Genomic DNA, 22,154 nt, shown 5'->3' on the forward strand with positions numbered 1-22,154 from the left:
CAAATCCCCTCAGGGTCACCAAATTCCCTCACAGTGTCCCAAAATCCCCTCAAAGTGTCACTAACTTCCTTCAAAATGTCCCCAAATCCCCTCAGGGTCCACAAAAATCCCTCACAGTATCCCAAAATCCCCTGAAAATGTCCCCAAATCCCCTCAGGGTCACCAAATTCCCTCACAGTGTCCCCAAATCCCCTCACAGGGTTCCCAAATCCCTTTTTCCATCCCTTTTCCCATTATTTTTTCTATCCTTTTTCCTCCTCCCCCGTCCTTTTCTTTTCCCATTCTTTCTCCCATTTCTTCCCCATTCTTTTCTCTCCCTTTCCCATCATTTTCCCCCATCCCTTTTCCTTTTGTTTTTTCCTATTTTTTCCATCCCTTTTCTCCATCCCGTTTCCATTCCTGAGTAGAATTTCCTCATTCCTGAAGGGAAATTTCCCTTTCCTGAGGAGAAATTTCCTTTTCCTGAAGGAATTTCCCCATTCCTGAAGGAATTTTCCCTTTTCTGGCCGGAATTTCCCCATCCCAAACCCCAAATCCCCATTCCCTCCCTCAGGGCCATTCCTGGGTCCCAAATTCCCAATTTTGGGCAGGAAATTCCCGATTCCACCCACGCCAGCAGCCAAAAAAAACGGGAATTTGGCGTTTTGAGGCTTTTCCAAAGATGAGAAATTCGGGATGAGCTGAGGTCGAGTCCTTTAAAATCCACAGAAACTTCGGGAATTTCCTCCCGTGCACAACGGACACAACGGCACCGAACGCTCCAGGGAAGGGAAAAACAGCGGAAAAATGGGGCAAAAATGGGCAAAAATGGGAAAAAACGACAGGAAAACAGCAGGAAAACATCGGGAAAAGGGAGCCAGAGCCACAGGAAATCCTGGGAGAGAAATCCCAGCTTTGGAACACCTGGAAAAATCCCCAGTCCTGAGGGGAAAAAGGGGGGAAAATCCCACAAATCCCAGCGGGAAATTCCCAAAATTCCACCCAGAAATTCCCAAAATTCACAGCTGGAAATCCCCAAAATCCCAGATAGAAATTCCCAAAATCCCAAGTGGAAATTCCCACAATTCCACCCAGATATTCCCAAAATCCCAACTGGAAATTCCCACAAATCCCCAAAATTCCCATTTTCCCAGGAATTCCCAAAAAACCCCACAAAATTCCCATTTTTTCCCCAAGAATTCCCAAAGAAATTCCCTTTTTTCTCTGGGAATTCCCAAAAATTCCACAAAAATTCCCAATTTTTCCCAGGAATTTCCCTTTTTTCCTCAGGAATTCCCAAAAATTCCACCAAAATTCCCAATTTTTCCTTCAGAATTCCCAAAGACATCCCAGGAAATTGGGGTTTTTTTCCCAGAAATTTCAAAAAAACCCAAAAGAATTCCAGAAAAATCGAATGGAAATTCCCCCAGAAAACCCAAGGAAATTCCCTTTTTCCCCCAAGAAATTTCCCCAAAAAATTCCACCAAAATTCCCAATTTTTCCCAGGAATTTCCCAATTTTTCCCTCAGAATTCGCAAAGAAATCCCAGGAATTTCCCAAAAAAATCCCACAAAATTCCCTTTTTTTCTCTGGGAATTCCCAAAAATCCCACCCAAATTCCCAATTTTTCCCTCAGAATTCCCAGGAATTTCCAAAAAAATCCCCAAAAAATTCCCTTTTTTTCTCTGGGAATTCCCAAAAATTCCACCCAAATTCTCAATTTTCCCCTCAGAATTCCCAAAGAAATCCCAGGAATTTCCCAAAAAATCCCACAAAATTCCCTTTTTTTCTCTAGGAATTCCCAAAAATCCTCACCCAAATTCCCAATTTTCCCCAGGAATTTCCCAAAAAATCCCACAAAATTCCCTTTTTTCCCAAGAATTCCACCAAAATTTCCAATTTTTCCCTCAGAATTCCCAGGAATTTCCCAAAAAATCCCACAAAATTCCCTTTTTTTCCCAAGAATTCCACCAAAATTCCCAATTTTTTCCTCAGAATTCCCAGGAATTTCCCACAAAATTCCCTTTTTTTCTCTGGGAATTCCCAAAAATCCCACCAAAATTCCCAATTTTTCCCCAGGAATTCCCAAAGAAATCCCAGGAAATTGGGGTTTTTCCCAGGAATTCCCAAAAATTCCAGCAAAATTCCCAATTTTCCCCTCAGAATTCCCAATTTTTCCCTCAGAATTCCCAATTTTCCCCTCAGAATTCCCAATTTTCCCCAGAATTCCCATTTTTCCCCTCAGGAATCCCCGGGGCCGTTTCCGGTCCCTTTTCCCTGCAGGGTTTTCACTCCTGGGCCCTTCCAGAACTTTCCTCTCCCTCCGGCGGCTCCGGCGCCGCCTCCGAGTTTGGGGAATTTGGGGAAATTTGGGAATTTTGGGAATTTTGGGAATTTTCCGCCTCTGGATTCCTCCCTGGTCCCTTTTCCTCCTTTTTGGCTGCTGAAATTCCCTCAGAATTTTCATTTTCCGCAGAATTTTCCGGATTTTCTGCAGAATCCTGGAGATTTTGGGGCTTTTCCGTAGAATTTTCCAGATTTTCTGTGGAACTTTCCAAATTTTCCTCAGGATTTGGGGGCTTTTTTGTGGAATATTTTGGATTTTCTTTGGGATTTTGGGGCTTTTTTGTGGAACTTTCCGGATTTTCCGTGGATTTTTCCAAATTTTCCTCAGGATTTGGGGGATTTTCCGTGGAATTTTCTGGATTTTCCTCAGGATTTTGGGGCTTTTTCGTGGAACTTTCCGGATTTTCCGTGGATTTTTCCAGATTTTCTTCTGCATTTTGGGGATTGTTTTCTGTGGAATTTTCTGAATTTTCTTCAGGATTTTGGGGATTTTTCGTCGAATTTTCAGGATTTTCCGTGGAATTTTCTGGATTTTCTTGTGGATTTTCCGTGGGATTTTCCGTGGAATTTTCCTGGGGATTTTCTGTGGGATTTTCCATGGGATTTTCGGGATTTTCCTGGGGATTTTGGGGATTTTCCTGGGCATTTTCCTGCCCTGTTCCTTCCTCATTCTCCTCCTTGTCCTCGCCATCGTCCGTGAATGGATTTTCCCCCTGGAAAAAAATTCCCCCAAAATTTCCCCAAAAATTCCCAAAAAGCCCTCAAAAATCCCAAACATTCCCAAATAAACCCCCAAAAATCCCTTAAAAATCCAAAATATTCCCCAAAAAGTCCCTTTAAAACCCAAAATATTCCCCAAAAATCCCTCAAAAAATTCCAAAAAAACCCCAAAATTCCCAGAAAATTCCCAAAACCACCTCTCAAAACCCCCCAAAAAATCCCTTAAAAATTAAAAAAACCCAAAAATCCTCCCCAAATCCCTCAAAAATTCCCAAAATTCCCCCAAATCCCTCCAAAATTCCCAAAAAATCCCAGAAAGTTCCCAACCCCCCCCTGAAAACCCCCAAAAATCCCTTAAAAACCCAAAATATTCCCCAAAAATCCTCCAAAAATTCCCAAATAACCCCAAAATTCCCCCAAAATATCCAAATCATTCCCCAAAAAATCCCCCCAAATCCCTCCAAAATTAAAAAAAAAGCCCAAAATTCCCCAAAAATCCCCAAAAAAATCCCTCAAAAATTCCCCCAAAAACCCCAAAACTCCGAAAAAAATCCCAGAAAATTCCCAAAAATCCCCCCAGACCCCCAAAACCACCTCTCAAAACCCTGAAAAAAATCCCTTAAAAATCCAGAATATTCCCCAAAAATCCCCCAAAAAATCCCTCAAAAATCCCAGAAATTCCCAGAAATTGCCAAAAATTCCCAGAAATTCCCAGAAAATTCCCAGAAAATTCCCAGAATTCCCAAAATTCCGCACCTGGAGGAAGCTCTGGAGCTGGCGGCCGATGCCGCGGTTGTTGAGGATGCTCCGCGCCACCGCCAGCGCCGCCCGCCTGGCCTGATCCAGCATGGCCTGGAAAATTCCCGAATTTCCATGGAATTCTGGGAATTCTGGGGGTGCTGAGGGGTTCTGGGGGGTTGGGGACACAAATCCAGGGAATTCCAGGGGATTTTCATGGGGATTTCAGGGAATTCCAGGGGATTTTCATGGGGATTTTCCACGGAATTCCAGGAGATTTTCATGGGGATTTCAGGGATTCCAGGGGATTTTCCAGGGAATTCCAGGGATTGGGAGACAAATCCAGGGGATTCCAAGGGAATTCCAGGGGATTTTTCAGGGAATTCTGGGAATTCTGGGGGGATTCCAGGGGGTCAGGGCACAAATCCAGGGAATTCCTGGGGATTTTCATGGGGATTTTTAGGGATTTTCCAGGGGATTCCAGGGGGTTTTCATGGGGATTTCAGGGAAATTCCAGGGATTGGGACACAAAATCCAGGGAATTCCAGGGGAGATTCCAGGGGATGTGAGAGAATTCCAGGGAATTCCAGGGGATTTTCCAGGAGATCTTCATGGAATTCCAGGGGTTTCAGGGAATTCTGGGGGTTCTGGGGGGTTCCAGGGGGTTGGGGCACAAATCCAGGGAATTCCAGGGGATTTTCCTGGGGATTTTTAGGGATTTTCCACGGAATTCCAGGGGGTTTTCATGGGGATTTTCAGGGAATTCTCAGGGGATTTTTAGGGATTGGGACACAAAATCCAGGGAATTCCAGGAGATTTTCATGGGGATTCCAAAGAATTTCAGGGGATTTTCATGGAATTCCAGGGAATTTTGGGGATTCCAGGGGATTGGGGCACAAATCCAGGGAATTCCTGGGGATTTTCCAGGGGATTCCAGGGGATTTTTCAGGGAATTCAGGGAATTCTGGGATTCCAGGGGGTTTACCAGGGGATTGGGGCACAAATCCAGGAAATTCCAGGGGATTTTCATGGGGAATTCCAAGGAATTCCAGGGATTGGGACACAAATCCAGGGCATTTTCATGGGGATTTTCCAGGGAATTCTGGGAATTCCAGGGGATTCCAGCAGATTTTCATGGAATCCCAGGGGATTCTGGGGGATTCCAGGGGGTTGGGGCACAAATCCAGGGAATTCCAGGGGATTTTCCAAGGGATTTTCATGGGAATTCCAAAGAATTTCAGGGGATTTTCCACGGAATTCCAGGAGATTTTCATGGGGATTTCAGGGATTCCAGGGGATTTTCCAAGGAATTCCAGGGATTGGGACACAAATCCAGGGGATTCCAAGGGAATTCCAGGGGATTTTTCAGGGAATTCTGGGAGTTCTGGGGGGATTCCAGGGGGTCGGGGCACAAATCCAGGGAATTCCTGGGGATTTTCCACAGAATTCCTGGGGATTTTCATGGGGATTTTCAGGGAATTCCAGGGATTGGGACACAAAATCCAGGGAATTCCAGGGGATTTTCAGGGAATTCCAGGGGTTTTCCTGGCAATGGATCCCAGTGTGAATTCCCAGTGTAAATTCCCACATTTCAGGGTGGATCCCAGTGTAAATTCCCAGGGTTTTGATGGATCCCAATGGATCCCAGTGTAAATTCCCAGGGTTTTTATGAATCCCAGTTTCAATCCCCAGGATTTTTATGGATCCCAGGGATATTTCATGGATATTTCATGGATATTTTGTGCTCCCCCTGCGGTTGTGGCCGTGCTCAGTGGATCTCAGGTGCCTCTGGATGGATCCCAATGGATCCCAGTGTCAATCCCCAGGGTTTGGATGGATCCCAGTGTATCCCAGTATAAATTCCCAGGATTTTGATGGATCCCAGGGATATTTCATGGATATTTTGTGCTCACCCTGCGGTTGTGGCCGTGCTCCGTGGATCTCAGGTGCCTCTGGATGGATCCCAGTGGGAATCCCCAGGGTTTTTATGAATCCCAGTGTAAATTCCCAGGATTTTTGGTGGATCCCAAGGATATTTCATGGATATTTCGTGGATATTTCATGGATATTTCATGGATATTTCATGGATATTTCATGGATATTTCGTGGATATTTCATGGATATTTCATGGATATTTCATGGATATTTCATGGATATTTTGTGCTCACCCTGCGGTTGTGGCCGTGCTCAGTGGATCTCAGGTGCCTCTGGATGGATCCCAGTGGGAATCCCCAGGGTTTTTATGGATCCCAGTGTATCCCAATGTAAATTCCCAGGATTTTTGGTGGATTCCCAATAGAAATTCCCAGATTTTGTGCTCACCCTGCGGTTGTTGCCGTGCTCGGTGGATCTCAGGTGCCTCTGGGTGGATCCCAGTGTGAATCCCCAGGGTTTGGATGGATCCCAGTGTATCCCAATGTAAAATCCCAGATTTTTTATGGATCCCAGGGATATTTCAGGGATATTTCATGGATCTTTCATGGATATTTCATGGATATTTCATGGATATTTCATGGATATTTCGTGCTCACCCTGCGGCCGTGCTCAGTGGATCTCAGGTGCCTCTGGGTGGATCCCAGTGGGAATCCCCAGGGTTTTTATGAATCCCAGTGTATCCCAATGTAAATTCCCAGATTTTTGATGGATCCCAGGGATATTTCATGGATATTTCATGGATATTTCATGGATATTTTGTGCTCACCCTGCGGTTGTGGCCGTGCTCCGTGGATCTCAGGTGCCTCTGGATGGATCCCAATGGATCCCAGTGGGAATCCCCAGGGTTTTTATGAATCCCAATGTAAATTCCCAGATTTTTTATGGATCCCAGGGATATTTCATGGATATTTCATGGATATTTCATGGATATTTCATGGATATTTCATGGATATTTCATGGATATTTCGTGCTCACCCTGCGGTTGTGGCCGTGCTCAGTGGATCTCAGGTGCCTCTGGATGGATCCCAGTGTCAATCCCCAGGGTTTTTATGAATCCCAATGTAAATTCCCAGGATTTTTATGGATCCCAGGGATATTTCATGGATATTTCATGGATATTTCATGGATATTTCAGGCTCACCCTGCGGTTGTGGCCGTGCTCAGTGGATCTCAGGTGCCTCTGGATGGATCCCAATGGATCCCAGTGGGAATCCCCAGGGTTTTTATGAATCCCAGTATAAATTCCCAGTATTTTTATGGATCCCAAGGATCCATTCATGGATATTTCATGGATATTTTGTGCTCACCCTGCGGTTGTGGCCGTGCTCAGTGGATCTCAGGTGCCTCTGGATGGATCCCAGTGGGAATCCCCAGGGTTTTTATGAATCCCAGTGTAAATTCCCAGATTTTTTGATGGATCCCAAGGATCATTGTGTGCTCACCCTGCGGTTGTGGCCGTGCTCGGTGGATCTCAGGTGCCTCTGGATGGATCCCAGTGGATCCCAGTGGGAATCCCCAGGGTTTTTATGAATCCCAGTGTCAATCCCCAGTATTTTGATGGATCCCAGGGATCCATTCATGGATATTTCGTGGATATTTCAGGGATATTTCATGGATCTTTCATGGATATTTCATGGATATTTCGTGCTCACCCTGCGGTTGTGGCCGTGCTCGGTGGATCTCAGGTGCCTCTGGATGGATCCCAGTGAGAATCCCCAGGGTTTGGATGGATCCCAGTGTAAATCCCCAGGGTTTTTATGAATCCCAGTGTAAATTTCCAGGATTTTGATGGATCCCAAGGATCATTGTGTGCTCACCCTGCGGTTGTGGCCGTGCTCAGTGGATCTCAGGTGCCTCTGGATGGATCCCAATGGATCCCAGTGGGAATCCCCAGGGTTTGGATGGATCCCAGGGTATCCCAATGTAAATTCCCAGGATTTTTATGGATCCCAGGGATCCATTCATGCTCACCCTGCGGTTGTGGCCGTGCTCGGTGGATCTCAGGTGCCTCTGGATGGATCCCAATGGATCCCAGTGTCAATCCCCAGGGTTTTTATGTATCCCAGTGTAAATTCCCAGTATTTTTATGGATCCCAAGGATCCATTCGTGCTCACCCTGCGGTTGTGGCCGTGCTCTGTGGATCTCAGGTGCCTCTGGATGGATCCCAGTGTGCATTCCCAGGGTTTTGGTGGATCCCAGTGTATCCCAGTATAAATTCCCAGGATTTTTATGGATCCCAAGGATCATTTCGTGCTCACCCTGCGGTTGTGGCCGTGCTTGGTGGATCTCAGGTGCCTCTGGATGGATCCCAATGGATCCCAGTGTCAATCCCCAGGGTTTGGATGGATCCCAGTGTATCCCAGTATAAATTCCCAGGATTTTGATGGATCCCAGGGATATTTCATGGATATTCTGTGCTCACCCTGCGGTTGTGGCCGTGCTCCGTGGATCTCAGGTGCCTCTGGATGCAGCCCTGGTGCATGGGGATCACGAGGTCGCAGGCAGAGCAGTGAGCGGCCTCCACCCGGCGCAGGAAATGCTCCAGGCCCAGCTCTGGGAATGGGACAGGGAATGGGATCAGAAATGGGAGCAAAACATGGGATCAGGGAAATGGGATCTGGGAATGGGATCAGGGAATGGGATCAGGGAATGGGATCACAAATGGGATCTGGGAATGGGGACAGGGAGCAGGGAATGGGATCTGGGAATGGGATCTGGGAATGGGGGACAGGGAATGGGATCAGGGAGCAAAAATGGAATCAGGGAATGGGAGCAGGGAATGGGATCTGGGAATGGGATCAGAAATGGGAGCAGGGAATGGGGACAGGGAGCAAAAAATGGGATCAGTGAAATGGGATCTGGGATCTGAAAATGGGACCAGGGAATGGGATCAGAAATGGGAGCAAAAACTGGGATCTGGGAATGGGGGACAGGAAACGGGATCAGGGAATGGGATCTGGGAATGGGATCAGGGATCTGGGAATCGGATCAGAAATGGGATCTGGGAATGGGATCAGAAATGGGATCAGGAGCAGGGAATGGGATCAGGGAAATGGGATCAGGGAATGGGGACAGGAAACAGGATCAGAAATGCGATCAGGGAATGGGGACAGGGAGCAAAAAATGGGATCAGGGAAATGGGATCTGGGATCTGAAAATGGGATCTGGGAATGGGATCTGGGAGCAAAAATGGGATCAGGGAAATGGGAGCAGGGAATGGGATCTGGGAGCAAAAAATGGGATCAGGGAGCAAAAAATGGGATCAGGGAATGGGATCAAAAAATGGGATCAGGGAATGGGATCAAAAAATGGGATCAGGGAATGGGATCAGGGAATGGGATCAGGGAGCAAAACTGGGATCAGGGAATGGGATCAGGGAGCAAAAACTGGGATCAAAAAATGGGAACAGGGATCTGGGAATGGGATCTGGGATCAGGGAATGGGATCTGGGAACGGGACAGGAAATGGGATCAGGGAATGGGATCAAAAAATGGGATCGGGGAATGGGATCAGGGAATGGGATCAGGGAGCAAAAATGGGATCAGGGAATGGGAGCAAAAAATGGGATCACGGATCTGGGAATGGGATCAGGGAATGGGATCAGGAATGGGAGCAAAAAATGGGATCAAAAACTGGGATCAGGGATCAAAAAATGGGATCTGGGATCAGGGAATGGGATCAGGGAATGGGATAAGGAATTCTTCTGGACCACCAAATCCCATTCCCAGGCATGAAACCCCCAAATCCTGTGGGGAACCCCCCAAATCCCATTCCCAGGGATGAATTCCCAGCCCCATTCCCGGGATTTTTAGGGGTTTTTGGGGCTCTGGGAATTCCCAGCCCCATTCCCAGGATTTTTGGGGGATTTTGGGGGATTTTTTTGGGGTTTTTGGGTACCCTGGGTCAGGTCCTGCTCCCTCTGGATCTCCCATTCCCAGGGATGGAATCCCAGCCCCATTCCCAGGATTTTTGGGGTTTTTTTGGGATGGATTTTTGGGGTTTTTTGGGGTTTTTTTTGGGTACCCTGGGTCAGGTCCTGCTCCCTCTGGATCTGCTGGATCACGGCGTTGATGTCCCGGATCCCGCGGCGCCGCTGCTCCGTCTTCCGCGTCTTGTTGGCCACGTACTCCTGTGGGAATTCTGGGATTATCCCAAAAATCCTCACAGGAATTCCCTGGGATCATCCCAAAAATCCCCAATTCCCCCTGCAGGAATTCCTGGGATTATCCCAAATTCCACGGGAATTCTCTGGGATCAGCATCCCAAAAATCCATGGGAATTCCCTGGGATTATCCCAAAAATCCATGGGAATTCCCTGAGCCTATCCCAAAAATCCTCACAGGAACTCCCTGGGATCAGCATCCCAAAAATCCCCAATTCCCCCTGCAGGAATTCCTGGATTATCCCAAAAATCCATGGGAATTCCCTCGGATCATCCCAAAAATCCCCAATTCCTCTTGCGGGAATCCTGGGATTATCCCAAATTCCACGGGAATTCCCTGGGATTGTCCCAAAAATCCCCAATTCCCCCTGCAGGGATCCCGGGGTTATCCCAAAAATCCTCACAGGAACTCCCTGGGATCAGCATCCCAAACATCCCTGGGAATTCCTTGGGATCATCCCAAAAATCCCCAATTCCCTCCTGCAGGGAATTCCCTGAGATCATCCCAAAAGGAGAGGAAGAGGAGGAAGAGGAGGAAGAGGAAGGAGGAAGAGGAGGAGGAGGAAGAGGAGGAGGAGGAAGAGGAAGAGGAGGAAGAGGAGGAGGCCAAAGGCACCTGCAGGAACTGGGCCGTGGGCTGGGGCAGTTTGGTGCCCACAAAGTGGAAAAGGGAAAAGGGAAATCAGGGAAAGGAAACGGAGAGGAAGAAGAGGAAGAGGAGGAGGAGGAGGAGGAGGAGAAGGAGGCTGAAGGCACCTGCAGGAACCGGGCTGTGGACTGGGGCAGCTTGGGGCAGAACTGGAAATGGGAAAAGGGGAGAGGGAAAGGAGGAAAAGGAGAGGAGGAAAAGGAAGAGCAGAGGAAGAGCAGAGGATGAGGAGGAGGAGGCTGAGGAGGAGGAGGCCGAAGGCACCTGCAGGAACTGGGGCAGTTTGGTGCCCACGAAGTGGAAAAGGGAAAAGGGAAATCAGGGAAAGGAAAAGTGGAAAAAGGAGGAAGAGGAGGAAGAGGAGAAGTGGAAGAGGAAGAGGAAGAGGAAGAGGAAGAGGAAGAGGAAGAGGAAGAGGAGGAAGAGGAAGAGCAGAGGAGGAGGAGGCCGAAGGCACCTGCAGGAACTGGGCCATGTGCTGCACATGGACTGGGAATGGGAAAAGGGAAATCAGGGAAAGGAAAAGCAGGAAAAGGAGAGGAAGAGGAGGAAGAGGAGAGGAAGAGGAGGAGGAGGAGGAGGAAGAGGAGGAGGAGGAAGAGGAGGAGGAGGCCGAAGGCACCTGCAGGAACCGGGCCGTTGCCTGGGGCAGTTTGGTGGGAAATGGGAAAAGGAGAGGATGAGGAAGATGATGATGAGGATGAGGATGAGGATGATGATGAGGATGATGAGGCTGAAGGCACCTGCAGGAACCGGGCCGTTGCCTGGGGCAGTTTGGTGGGAAATGGGAAAAGGAGAGGATGAGGAAGAGGATGATGAGGATGAGGATGATGATGATGAGGCTGAAGGCACCTGCAGGAATTGAGCCGTTGCCTGGGGCAGTTTGCAGCCCAGGAAGTGGGAATGGGAAAAGGGGAGAGGAGGAGGAGGATGAGGATGAGGAGGATGAGGAAGAGGAGGATGAGGAGGATGAGGATGAGGCTGAAGGCACCTGCAGGAACCTGGCCGTTTGCTGGGGCAGTTTGGGGCAGAACTGGCAATGGGAAAAGGGGAGGAGGATGAGGATGAGGATGAGGATGAGGAGTATGAGGAAGAGGAGGATGAGGATGATGAGGATGAGGATGAGGATGATGAGGCTGAAGGCACCTGCAGGAACCGGGCCGTGGCCTGGGGCAGTTTGCAGCCCAGGAAGTGGGAATGGGAAAAGGGGAGAGGAGGAGGAGGAGGATGATGAGGATGAGGATGAGGAGGATGATGAGGATGATGAGGCCGAAGGCACCTGCAGGAACCGGGCCGTGTCCTGGGGCAGTTTGGTGGGAAATGGAAATGGGAAAAGGGAAATCAGGGAAAGGAGGAAAAGGAGAGGAAGAAGAGGAAGAGGAGGAGGAAGAGCAGAGGATGAGGAGGATGAGGAGGAGGCCGAAGGCACCTGCAGGAACCGAGCCGTTGCCTGGGGCAGTTTGCAGCCCAGGAAGTGGGAATGGGAAAAGGAGAGGAGGATGAGGATGAGGATGATGAGGATGAGGAGGATGAGGATGAGGAGGATGAGGAGGATGAGGATGAGGAGGATGATGATGAGGATGAGGATGAGGATGATGATGATGAGGATGAGGATGAGGATGATGATGATGATGAGGCTGAAGGCACCTGCAGGAACCTGGCCGTGTCCTGGGGCAGTTTGGGGCAGAACTGGCAATGGGAAAAGGGGAGGAGGATGAGGATGAGGAGGAGGATGAGGATGATGAGGAAGAGGAGGATGAGGATGATGAGGAAGAGGAGGATGAGGATGATGAGGATGAGGAAGAGCAGAGGATGAGGATGAGGATGAGGATGAGGCTGAAGGCACCTGCAGGAACCGGGCCGTTGCCTGGGGCAGTTTGCAGCCCAGGAAGTGGGAATGGGAAAAGGAGAGGAAGAGGATGATGAGGAAGAGGAGGATGAGGATGAGGCTGAAGGCACCTGCAGGAACTGGGCCGTTGCCTGGGGCAGTTTGGTGGGAAATGGGAAGAGGAGGAGGAAGAGCAGAGGAGGATGAGGATGAGGATGATGAGGCTGAAGGCACCTGCAGGAACCTGGCCGTTTGCTGGGGCAGTTTGCAGCCCAGGAAGTGGAAATGGGAAAAGGGGAGAGGAGGATGAGGATGAGGATGAGGATGAGGATGAGGATGATGAGGATGAGGATGATGAGGATGATGAGGAGGATGATGATGAGGCTGAAGGCACCTGCAGGAACCTGGCCGTGTCCTGGGGCAGTTTGGGGCAGAACTGGAAATGGGAAAAGGGGAGGAAGAGGAGGATGAGGATGAGGATGATGAGGATGATGAGGATGAGGAAGAGCAGGATGAGGATGATGATGATGATGAGGCTGAAGGCACCTGCAGGAACCGGGCCGTGGCCTGGGGCAGTTTGGTGGGAAATGGGAAGAGGAGAGGATGAGGATGAGGAGGATGAGGATGAGGATGAGGATGATGATGATGAGGCTGAAGGCACCTGCAGGAACCAGGCCGTGTCCTGGGGCAGTTTGGGGCAGAACTGGCAATGGGAAAAGGGGAGGAGGATGAGGATGAGGATGAGGATGAGGATGAGGATGATGAGGAGGATGAGGAAGAGGAGGATGAGGATGAGGATGATGATGAGGATGAGGAGGATGATGAGGATGAGGATGATGAGGCTGAAGGCACCTGCAGGAACCTGGCCGTTGCCTGGGGCAGTTTGCAGCCCAGGAAGTGGGAATGGGAAAAGGGGAGGAGGATGAGGATGAGGAGGATGAGGATGAGGAGGCTGAGGATGATGATGATGATGAGGCTGAAGGCACCTGCAGGAACCGGGCCGTGTCCTGGGGCAGTTTGGTGGGAAATGGGAAGAGGAGGAGGATGAGGATGAGGAGGATGAGGATGATGATGAGGATGATGATGAGGATGATGATGATGAGGCTGAAGGCACCTGCAGGAACCGGGCCGTGGCCTGGGGCAGTTTGGGGCAGAACTGGCAATGGGAAAAGGGGAGGAGGATGAGGATGAGGATGAGGATGAGGAGTATGAGGAAGAGGAGGATGAGGATGATGATGATGATGATGAGGCCGAAGGCACCTGCAGGAATTTGGCCGTGTCCTGGGGCAGTTTGCAGCCCAGGAAGTGGGAATGGGAAAAGGGGAGGAGGATGAGGATGAGGATGAGGATGATGAGGATGAGGAAGAGCAGAGGATGATGATGATGATGATGATGATGAGGCTGAAGGCACCTGCAGGAATTTGGCCGTGTCCTGGGGCAGTTTGCAGCCCAGGAAGTGGGAATGGGAAAAGGAGAGGATGAGGATGAGGAGGAGGAGGATGAGGATGAGGCTGAGGATGATGAGGATGAGGATGAGGATGAGGATGATGAGGATGAAGATGATGATGATGATGAGGCCGAAGGCACCTGCAGGAACCGGGCCGTGGCCTGGGGCAGTTTGGGGCAGAACTGGCAATGGGAAAAGGGAAGAGGAGGAGGATGATGAGGATGAGGATGAGGATGATGAGGATGATGATGATGAGGATGATGAGGCCGAAGGCACCTGCAGGAATTTGGCCGTGTCCTGGGGCAGTTTGCAGCCCAGGAAGTGGAAATGGGAAAAGGAGAGGAGGAGGAGGATGAGGATGAGGATGAGGCTGAGGATGATGAGGATGATGAGGATGAGGATGAGGATGATGAGGATGATGAGGATGAGGAAGAGCAGAGGATGAGGATGATGAGGATGATGAGGCCGAAGGCACCTGCAGGAACCTGGCCGTGTCCTGGGGCAGTTTGGTGGGAAATGGGAAGAGGAGAGGATGAGGATGAGGATGAGGATGATGAGGATGAGGATGATGAGGATGATGATGATGATGAGGCTGAAGGCACCTGCAGGAATTTGGCCGTGTCCTGGGGCAGTTTGCAGCCCAGGAACTGCAGCAGCTCCCGGTGGAATTTGCTGTGCAGGTGCTGCCGGATCTGATCCTCAAAAAACGTCCGGAATTTACAGAGAGAGCAAACGAACTGGATCCTGGAATGGGGAAAATATGGGAATAATTAATAATGGGGATAATTAATAATGGGGGTAATTAATAATGGGGATAGTTAATAATGGGATAATTAATAATGGGGGTAATTAATAATGGGGATAGTTAATAATGGGGATAGTTAATAATGGGGATAATAATAATGGGGATAATTAATAATGGGGATAGTTAATAATGGGGATAGTTAATAATGGGATAATTAATAATGGGGAAAATTAATAATGGGGATAATAATAATGGGGATAATCAATAATGGGGATAATTAATAATGGGGATAATTAATAATGGGGATAGTTAATAATGGGGATAATAATGGGGATAATTAATAATGGGATAGTTATTAATGGGGATAATTAATAATGGGGATAATAATAATGGGGATAATCAATAATGGGGATAATTAATAATGGGGATAATTAATAATGGGGATAATCAATAATGGGGATAATCAATAATGGGGATAATTAATAATGGGATAATTAATAATGGGGATAGTTAATAATGGGGATAATTAATAATGGGGATAATAATGGGGATAATAATGGGGATAATAATGGGGATAATAATGGGGATAATTAATAATGGGGATAATAATGGGGATAATAATGGGAATAATAATGGGAAAAATAATGGGAATAATAATGGGAATAATGGGGATAATAATGGGGATAATAATGGGAAAAATAATGGGAAAAATAATGGGAATAATAATGGGAATAATAATGGGAATAATAATGGGGATAATAATGGGGATAATAATGGGAATAATAATGGGAATAATAATGGGGATGATAATAATGGGAATAATAATGGGGATAATAATGGGAATAATAATGGGGATAATAATGGGAATAATCATGGGAATAATCATGGGAATAATCATGGGAATAATCATGGGAATAATAATGGGAATTATGGGGAAATTATGGGGAAATTATGGGGAAAATATGGGGGAATGATGGGGAAATGATGGGAATAATAATGGGAATAATAATGGGAAAAATGGGGTAAATAATGGGAATAATAATGGGAATAATGGGGGAATAATGGGGGAAAAATGGGGGAAAATTATGGGGAAAAATGGGGAAATAATGGGGAAAAATGGGGGAAATTATGGGGGTAAATTGGGGGAATAATGGGGAAAATTGGGGAAAAATGGAGAAAATATGGGGGGAAATTGGGAGAGACAAATGGGAATGGGGAAAAATGGGGAAAATGGTAAAAAAAAGGGGGAAAGGGGAAAAATGAGGAAAAATGGGAGGAAAAAATGGGGGGAAATGGGAATGGGGAACAGGTGGAAAATGGGAATGGGAAACAGGGAAAAGAATCCATTAAAAAGATGAAAAAAAATCCCTTTAAAAGCAGAAATATTCCCTAAAAAATGGGGGGAAATCCCTAAAATAAAATGAAAAAAAATCCTAAAAAATGGGGGAAATTCCCTAAAAAGGAAAAGAATTCCTAAAAAGGGGTGGAAATTCCTAAAAAGGGGTGGAAATTCCCTAAAAAGGGGGAAATTCCCTAAAAAAGGGAGAATTCCAGGCGTCCCCACCTCTCGACCATTCGGTCCCGGTGCCGCTTCCTCGGCCGCTCCTGGGGCCTCCTCCCGGCCTGGAGCCCCCGGCCCGGCTGGGAAATCCGGGAATTCTGCTCGGAATGGCCCGGGGCGCCTGGAAACAATGGGAATTCTGGGAATTCTGGGAATATCACTGGGAATATCCATGGGAATCCAACCCAAAATCCCAGAAAATCCAGCCCAAAATCCCAGGAAATCCGGGAATTCTGCTCGGAATGGCCCGGGGTGCCTGGAAACAATGGGAATTCTGGGAATATCACTGGGAATATCCATGGGAATATCCCTGGGAATCCAACCCAAAATCCCAGAAAATCCAGCCCAAAATCCCAGGAAATCCGGGAATTCTGCTCGGAATGGCCCGGGGTGCCTGGAATAACGGGAATTCTGGGAATATCCATGGGAATATCCATGGGAATATCCCTGGGAATATCCATGGGAATATCCATGGGAATATCCATGGGAATATCCATGGGAATCCGGGAATTCTGCTCGGAATGGCCCGGGGTGCCTGGAACAACGGGAATTCTGGGAATATCACTGGGAATATCACTGGGAAATCCGGGAATTCTGCTCGGAATGGCCCGGGGTGCCTGGAAACAATGGGAATTCTGGGAATATCCATGGGAATATCCATGGGAATCCGGGAATTCTGCTCGGAATGGCCCGGGGTGCCTGGAACAACGGGAATTCTGGGAATATCACTGGGAATATCACTGGGAAAATCCATGGGAATCCAGGGCCAAAATCCCAGGAAATCCGGGAATTCTGCTCGGAATGGCCCGGGATGCCTGGAAACAATGGGAATTCTGGGAATTCTGGGAATATCACTGGGAAAATCCAACTGGGAATATCCCAGGAAATCCGGGAATTCTGCTCGGAATGGCCCGGGGTGCCTGGAAACAACGGGAATTCTGGGAATATCCCAGAAAATCCAACTGGAAATCAGCCCCAAAATCCCCCAGGAAATCCGGGAATTCTGCTCGGAATGGCCCGGGGTGCCTGGAATAACGGGAATTCTGGGAATATCACTGGGAATATCACTGGGAAATCCGGGAATTCTGCTCGGAATGGCCCAGGGTGCCTGGAAACAACGGGAATTCTGGGAATATCACTGGGAATATCACTGGGAAATCCGGGAATTCTGCTCGGAATGGCCCGGGGTGCCTGGAATAACGGGAATTTGGGAATATCACTGGGAAAATCCATGGGAATCCAACTGGGAATATCCCAGGAAATCCGGGAATTCTGCTCGGAATGGCCCAGGGTGCCTGGAAACAACGGGAATTCTGGGAATTCTGGGAATATCACTGGGAATATCCCTGGGAATCCAACCCAAAATCCAATGAAATCAGCCCAAAATCCCAGGAAATCCGGGAATTCTGCTCGGCATGGCCCAGGGTGCCTGGAAACAACAGGAATTCTGGGAATATCACTGGGAAAATCCCTGGAAATCCAACCCAAAATCCCAGGAAACCCGGGAATTCTGCTCGGAACGGCCCAGGGTGCCTGGAAACAATGGGAATTCTGGGAATTCTGGGAAAATCCAACTGGAAATCCAATGAAATCAGCCCCAAAAATCCCAGGAAACCCGGGAATTCTGCTCGGAATGGCCCAGGGTGCCTGGAAACAACGGGAATTTGGGAATATCCCTGGGAATCCAACTGAAAATCCCAGGAAACCCGGGAATTCTGCTCGGAATGGCCCAGGGTGCCTGGAAACAACGGGAATTTGGGAATTCTGGGAATTCTGGGAATATCCCTGGGAATCCAGGCCCAAAACCCCAGGGAATCCAACCCAAAATCCCAGGGAATCCAAGGAAATCAGCCCAAAATCCCAGGGAATGTGGGAATTCTGCTCTGCAGTTCCCAGGGTGCCTGCAAACAATGGGAATTTGGGAATTCTGGGAAAATCCCTGGGAAAATCCCTGGGAAAATCCCTGGGAATCCAGCCCTGAATCCAAGGTAATTCAAAATCCAAGGAAATCAACCCAAATCCCAGAAAATCTAACCCAAACTCCCAGCAATTTCAATATTCCAGGGAATCCAACTCAAAATTCCAGAAAATCAGCCCAAAATCCCAGAAAATCCGAGGAAATCAGCCCAAAATCCAAGGAAATCCAACCCAAAATCCCAAGAAATCCAAACTCAAATTTCAAGGAAATCCAACCCAAGGGAAGCAGCTCAAAATTCCAGGGAATCCAACCCAAAATCCAAGGAAATCAGCCCCAAAATCCCAAGAAATCAGCCCAAATTCCAAGAAAATTCAAATTCCCAGGAAATTCAACCCAAAATGCCAGGGAATCAGCCCAAAAATTCCAGGAAATCCAACCCAAATTCCAAAGAAATCAGCCCAAAATCCCAGGAAATTCAATCCAAAATTCCCAAGGAAATTCAAAATCCCAGGAAATCCAGCCCCAAATCCTGCCCTGATCCCAAATTTCTGCAATTCCCTGGATTCCCCCCCATGATCCCTGAATTAACAAAATTCCCAAATTTCCCTGGATTTTCCCTTTTCCCTCCACTCCAAAGCCCTGGAAAAGCCCCCAGGAATTCCTGGAATTTCCCTGGAATTTCCCCTGGAATTTCTCTGGAATTTCCCCTGGAATTTTCCTGGAATTCCCAACTCACCTTTCTCAGAATCTCTTCCCTCTTCATCCTCCCCTTCCTGAAAAACCAAAAATTCGGGAATTCTAAAATCCCAGAAATTTCCCTTTCCCAGATTCCCAAAATCCCAGAATTTCCCTCCCTGAAATCCCAAAAATCCCAAATTTCCCTTTCCCAGATCCCAAAAATTCCAAATTTCCCTCCCTGAAATCCCAAAATTCCCCAAATTTCCCTCCCTGAAATACCAAAAATTCCAAATTTCCCTCCCTGAGACCCCAAAATTCCCAAAATTTCCCATCCTGAAATCCCAAATTCCCAGAATTTCCCTTTCTAAAATCCCAAAATTCCAGAAATTTCCCTCCCTGAAATCCCTAAAATTCCCAGAATTTCCTTTCCTGAAATCCCAAAAATCCCAAAATTTCCCTTCCTGAAATGCCAAATTCCCAGAATTTCCCTTTCCCAGATCCCCAAATTTCCCTCCCTGAGAGCCCAAAAATCCCAAATTTCCCTTTCCCAGACCCCAATAATCCCAAATTTCCCTCCCTGAAATCCCAAAATTCCCAGAATTTCCCTTTCTAAAATCCCAAAAATCCCAAATTTCCCTTTCCCAGATCCCAAAAATCCCCAAATCCCAAATTTCCCGTCCTGAAATCCCAAAAATTCCCAGATTTTCCCTCCCTGAAATCCCAAAAATCCCAAAATTTCCCTCCCTGAGACCCCAAAAATCCCAAACTTCCCTTCCTGAAATCCCAAATTTCCCTTCCTGAAATCCCAAAATTCCCAAATTTCCCTCTGTGAAATCCCGGAATTTTCCCTCCCCACCCGAATTCCTTTGGAAATTCCCCAAATCTTTGGGAAATTCCCAGAATTCCGGGATTTTCTCACCCCTCTGGACTCGTCCTTCTCTCCGGATTCCCCCTCCGTGCCTTCCTCTGGAAAAGAACAAAAATCCCAAAAATTGGGAATTTGGGATCAATCCCAGGATTTGATGAGATGGAATTCCAGAATTGATCCCAAAAATTGGGAATTCGGGATCAATCCCGGGATTTGCTGGGCTGGAATTCCAGAATTCATCCCAAAAATTGGGAATTTGGGGCCAATCCCAGGATTTGCTGAGCTGGAAATCAAAAACTGATCCCAAAAATTGGGAATTTGGGGCCAATCCCAGGATTTTGAACTGGAATTCTGGGATTCCAACCCATAAATTGGGAATTTGGGGCCAATTCTGGGATTTTTAGCTGGAATTCCAGAATTCCTCTCCCTAAATCGGGAATTTTTGGGGAAATCCCAGGTTGGGGGAAATCCCAGGATTTTGAACTGGAATTCTTCCTCCTAAATTCAGAATTTGGGGTAAATCCTGGGATTTTTAGCTGGAATTCCTCCCCATAAATTGGGATTTTGGGGCCAATCCCACGAATTCTAACTGGAATTCCTCCCCCTAAATTGGGAAATTTGGGATCAATCCCAGGATTTTGAACTGGAATTCTTCCCCCTAAATTGGGAAATTTGGGATCAATCCCAGGGATTTTGAACTGGAATTCCAGAATTCCTCTCCCTAAATTGGGAATTTTGGGATCAATCCCAGGATTTCTAGCTGGAATTCCTCCCCCTTAATCCAGAATTTGGGGTAAATCCTGGGATTTTTAGCTGGAATTCCTCCCCATAAATTGGGATTTTGGGGCCATTTCTGGGATGTTTTAGCTGGAATTCCAGAATTCCTCCCCCTAAATCGGGAATTTTGAGATCAAACCCAGGATTTTTAGCTGGAATTTCAGGATTCCTCCCCCTAAATTGGGAATTTTGGGATCAATCCCAGGATTTTTAACTGGAAGTCTTCTCCCTAAATTGTGAATTTGGGACCAATCCTGGGATTTTTAGCTGGAATTCCAGAATTTCTCCCCCTAAATTAGAAATTTTGGGATCAAACCCAGGATATTTTTAACTGGAATTCCAAAATTCATCCCAAAAATTGGGAATTTGGGATCAATCCCAAGATTTTCTTGAGTTGGAAATCCAAAATTTATCCCAAAATTGGGAATTTGGGGCCAATCCCGGGATTTTTTAACTGGAATTCCAGAATTTCTCCCCTAAATCAGGAATTTTGGGATCAATCCCAGGATTTTGAACTGGAATTCTGGAATTCATCCCAAAAATTGGGAATTTGGGGCCAATCCTGGGATTTTTCACTGGAATTCCTCTCCCTAAATCGGGAATTTGGGATCAATCCTGGGATTTTGAACTGGAATTCCAGAATTCCTCTCCCTAAATCGGGAATTTTGGGGGAAACCCCAGGTTGGGGGAAATCCCAGGATTTTGAACTGGAATTCTTCCTCCTAAATTCAGAATTTGGGGTAAATCCTGGGATTTTTAGCTGGAATTCCTTCCCCTAAATTGGGATTTTGGGGCCAATCCCAGGATTCTGAACTGGAATTTCCCCTCTCCCCCCCTGACCATTGTCAGAGCTGGAATTCCAAAATTCCTCCCCATAACCTTTGGAATTTTGGGATCAATCCCAGGATTTCTAACTGGAATTCCTCCCCATAAATTGGGAAATTTGGGATCAATCCCAGGATTTTGAACTGGAATTCCTCTCCCTAAATTCAGAATTTGGAGTCAATCCCAGGATTTTTACCTGGAATTCCTCCCCATAAATTGGGAATTTTGGGATCATTCCCAGGATTCTGAACTGGAATTTCCCCTTTCCCCCCTGACCGTTGTCAGAGCTGGAATCCCTGAATTCCTCTCCCTTAATCCAGAATTTGGGGCCAATCCTGGGATTTTTAGCTGGAATTCTTCCCCATAAATCAGGAATTTTGGGGCCAATCCCAGGATTCTGAACTGGAATTTCCCCTCTCCCCCCCTCACCGCTGTCAGAGCTGGAATCCCAGAATTCCTCCCCATAACCTTTGGAATTTTGGGATCAATCCCAGGATTTCTAACTGGAATTCCTCCCCATAAATCGGGAAATTTTGGATCAATCCCAGGGATTTTTAGCTGGAATTCCTCCCCATAAGCTCTGGAATTTGAGGCCATTCCTGGGATTTTTTTACTGGAATTTCAGGATTCCTCCCCATAAATTGGAATTTTGGGGCCAATCCCAGGATTCTGAACTGGAATTTCCCCTTTCCCCCCTGACCGTTGTCAGAGCTGGAATTCCAGGATTCCTCTCCCTAAATCAGGAATTTGGGATCAATCCCAGAGATTTCGAACTGGAATTCCAGAATTCCTCCCCATAAACTCTGGAATTTTGGGATCAGTCCCAGGATTTCTAACTGGAATTCCTCCCCCTAAATCCAGAATTTGGGGTAAATCCTGGGATTTTTAGCTGGAATTCCTCCCCATAAATTGGGATTTTGGGGCCAATCCCAGGATTTCTAACTGGAATTCCTCTCCCTAAATCAGGAATTTTGGGG

At 47.4% G+C, this 22,154-nt stretch overlaps 1 protein-coding gene across 14 annotated transcripts in view; it reads right to left on the reverse strand.

Annotated features, from left to right (window-relative positions):
* Positions 1–676: 676 nt before the first annotated feature.
* Positions 677–22,154, reverse strand: part of AKAP8L (A-kinase anchoring protein 8 like) — a 33,713-nt gene continuing 12,235 nt past the window's right edge. For 9 of the 14 annotated variants that reach the window (XM_077192327.1, XM_077192319.1, XM_077192330.1 and 6 more), the window contains 8 exons: positions 19,627–19,673; positions 18,766–18,802; positions 16,115–16,232; positions 14,408–14,549; positions 9,743–9,848; positions 8,142–8,272; positions 3,802–3,897; positions 677–3,038 (listed from right to left, as the gene is read on the reverse strand). In XM_077192327.1, coding sequence (XP_077048442.1) covers positions 2,268–3,038; positions 3,802–3,897; positions 8,142–8,272; positions 9,743–9,848; positions 14,408–14,549; positions 16,115–16,232; positions 18,766–18,802; positions 19,627–19,673 — 1,448 coding nt within the window. In that variant the 3' untranslated portion in view covers positions 677–2,267. Of the gene's footprint in view, positions 3,039–3,801; positions 3,898–8,141; positions 8,273–9,742; positions 9,849–11,273; positions 11,294–11,676; positions 11,697–11,959; positions 11,980–12,376; positions 12,397–12,904; positions 12,925–14,407; positions 14,550–16,114; positions 16,233–18,765; positions 18,803–19,626; positions 19,674–22,154 lie in introns of all 14 variants that reach the window. The other 5 variants (XM_077192324.1, XM_077192320.1, XM_077192322.1 and 2 more) reach the window with 5 other exon arrangements.

The sequence above is a fragment of the Agelaius phoeniceus genome, chromosome 32 (genome assembly GCF_051311805.1).
Source record: "Agelaius phoeniceus isolate bAgePho1 chromosome 32, bAgePho1.hap1, whole genome shotgun sequence".
Classification (NCBI taxonomy): domain Eukaryota; kingdom Metazoa; phylum Chordata; class Aves; order Passeriformes; family Icteridae; genus Agelaius; species Agelaius phoeniceus.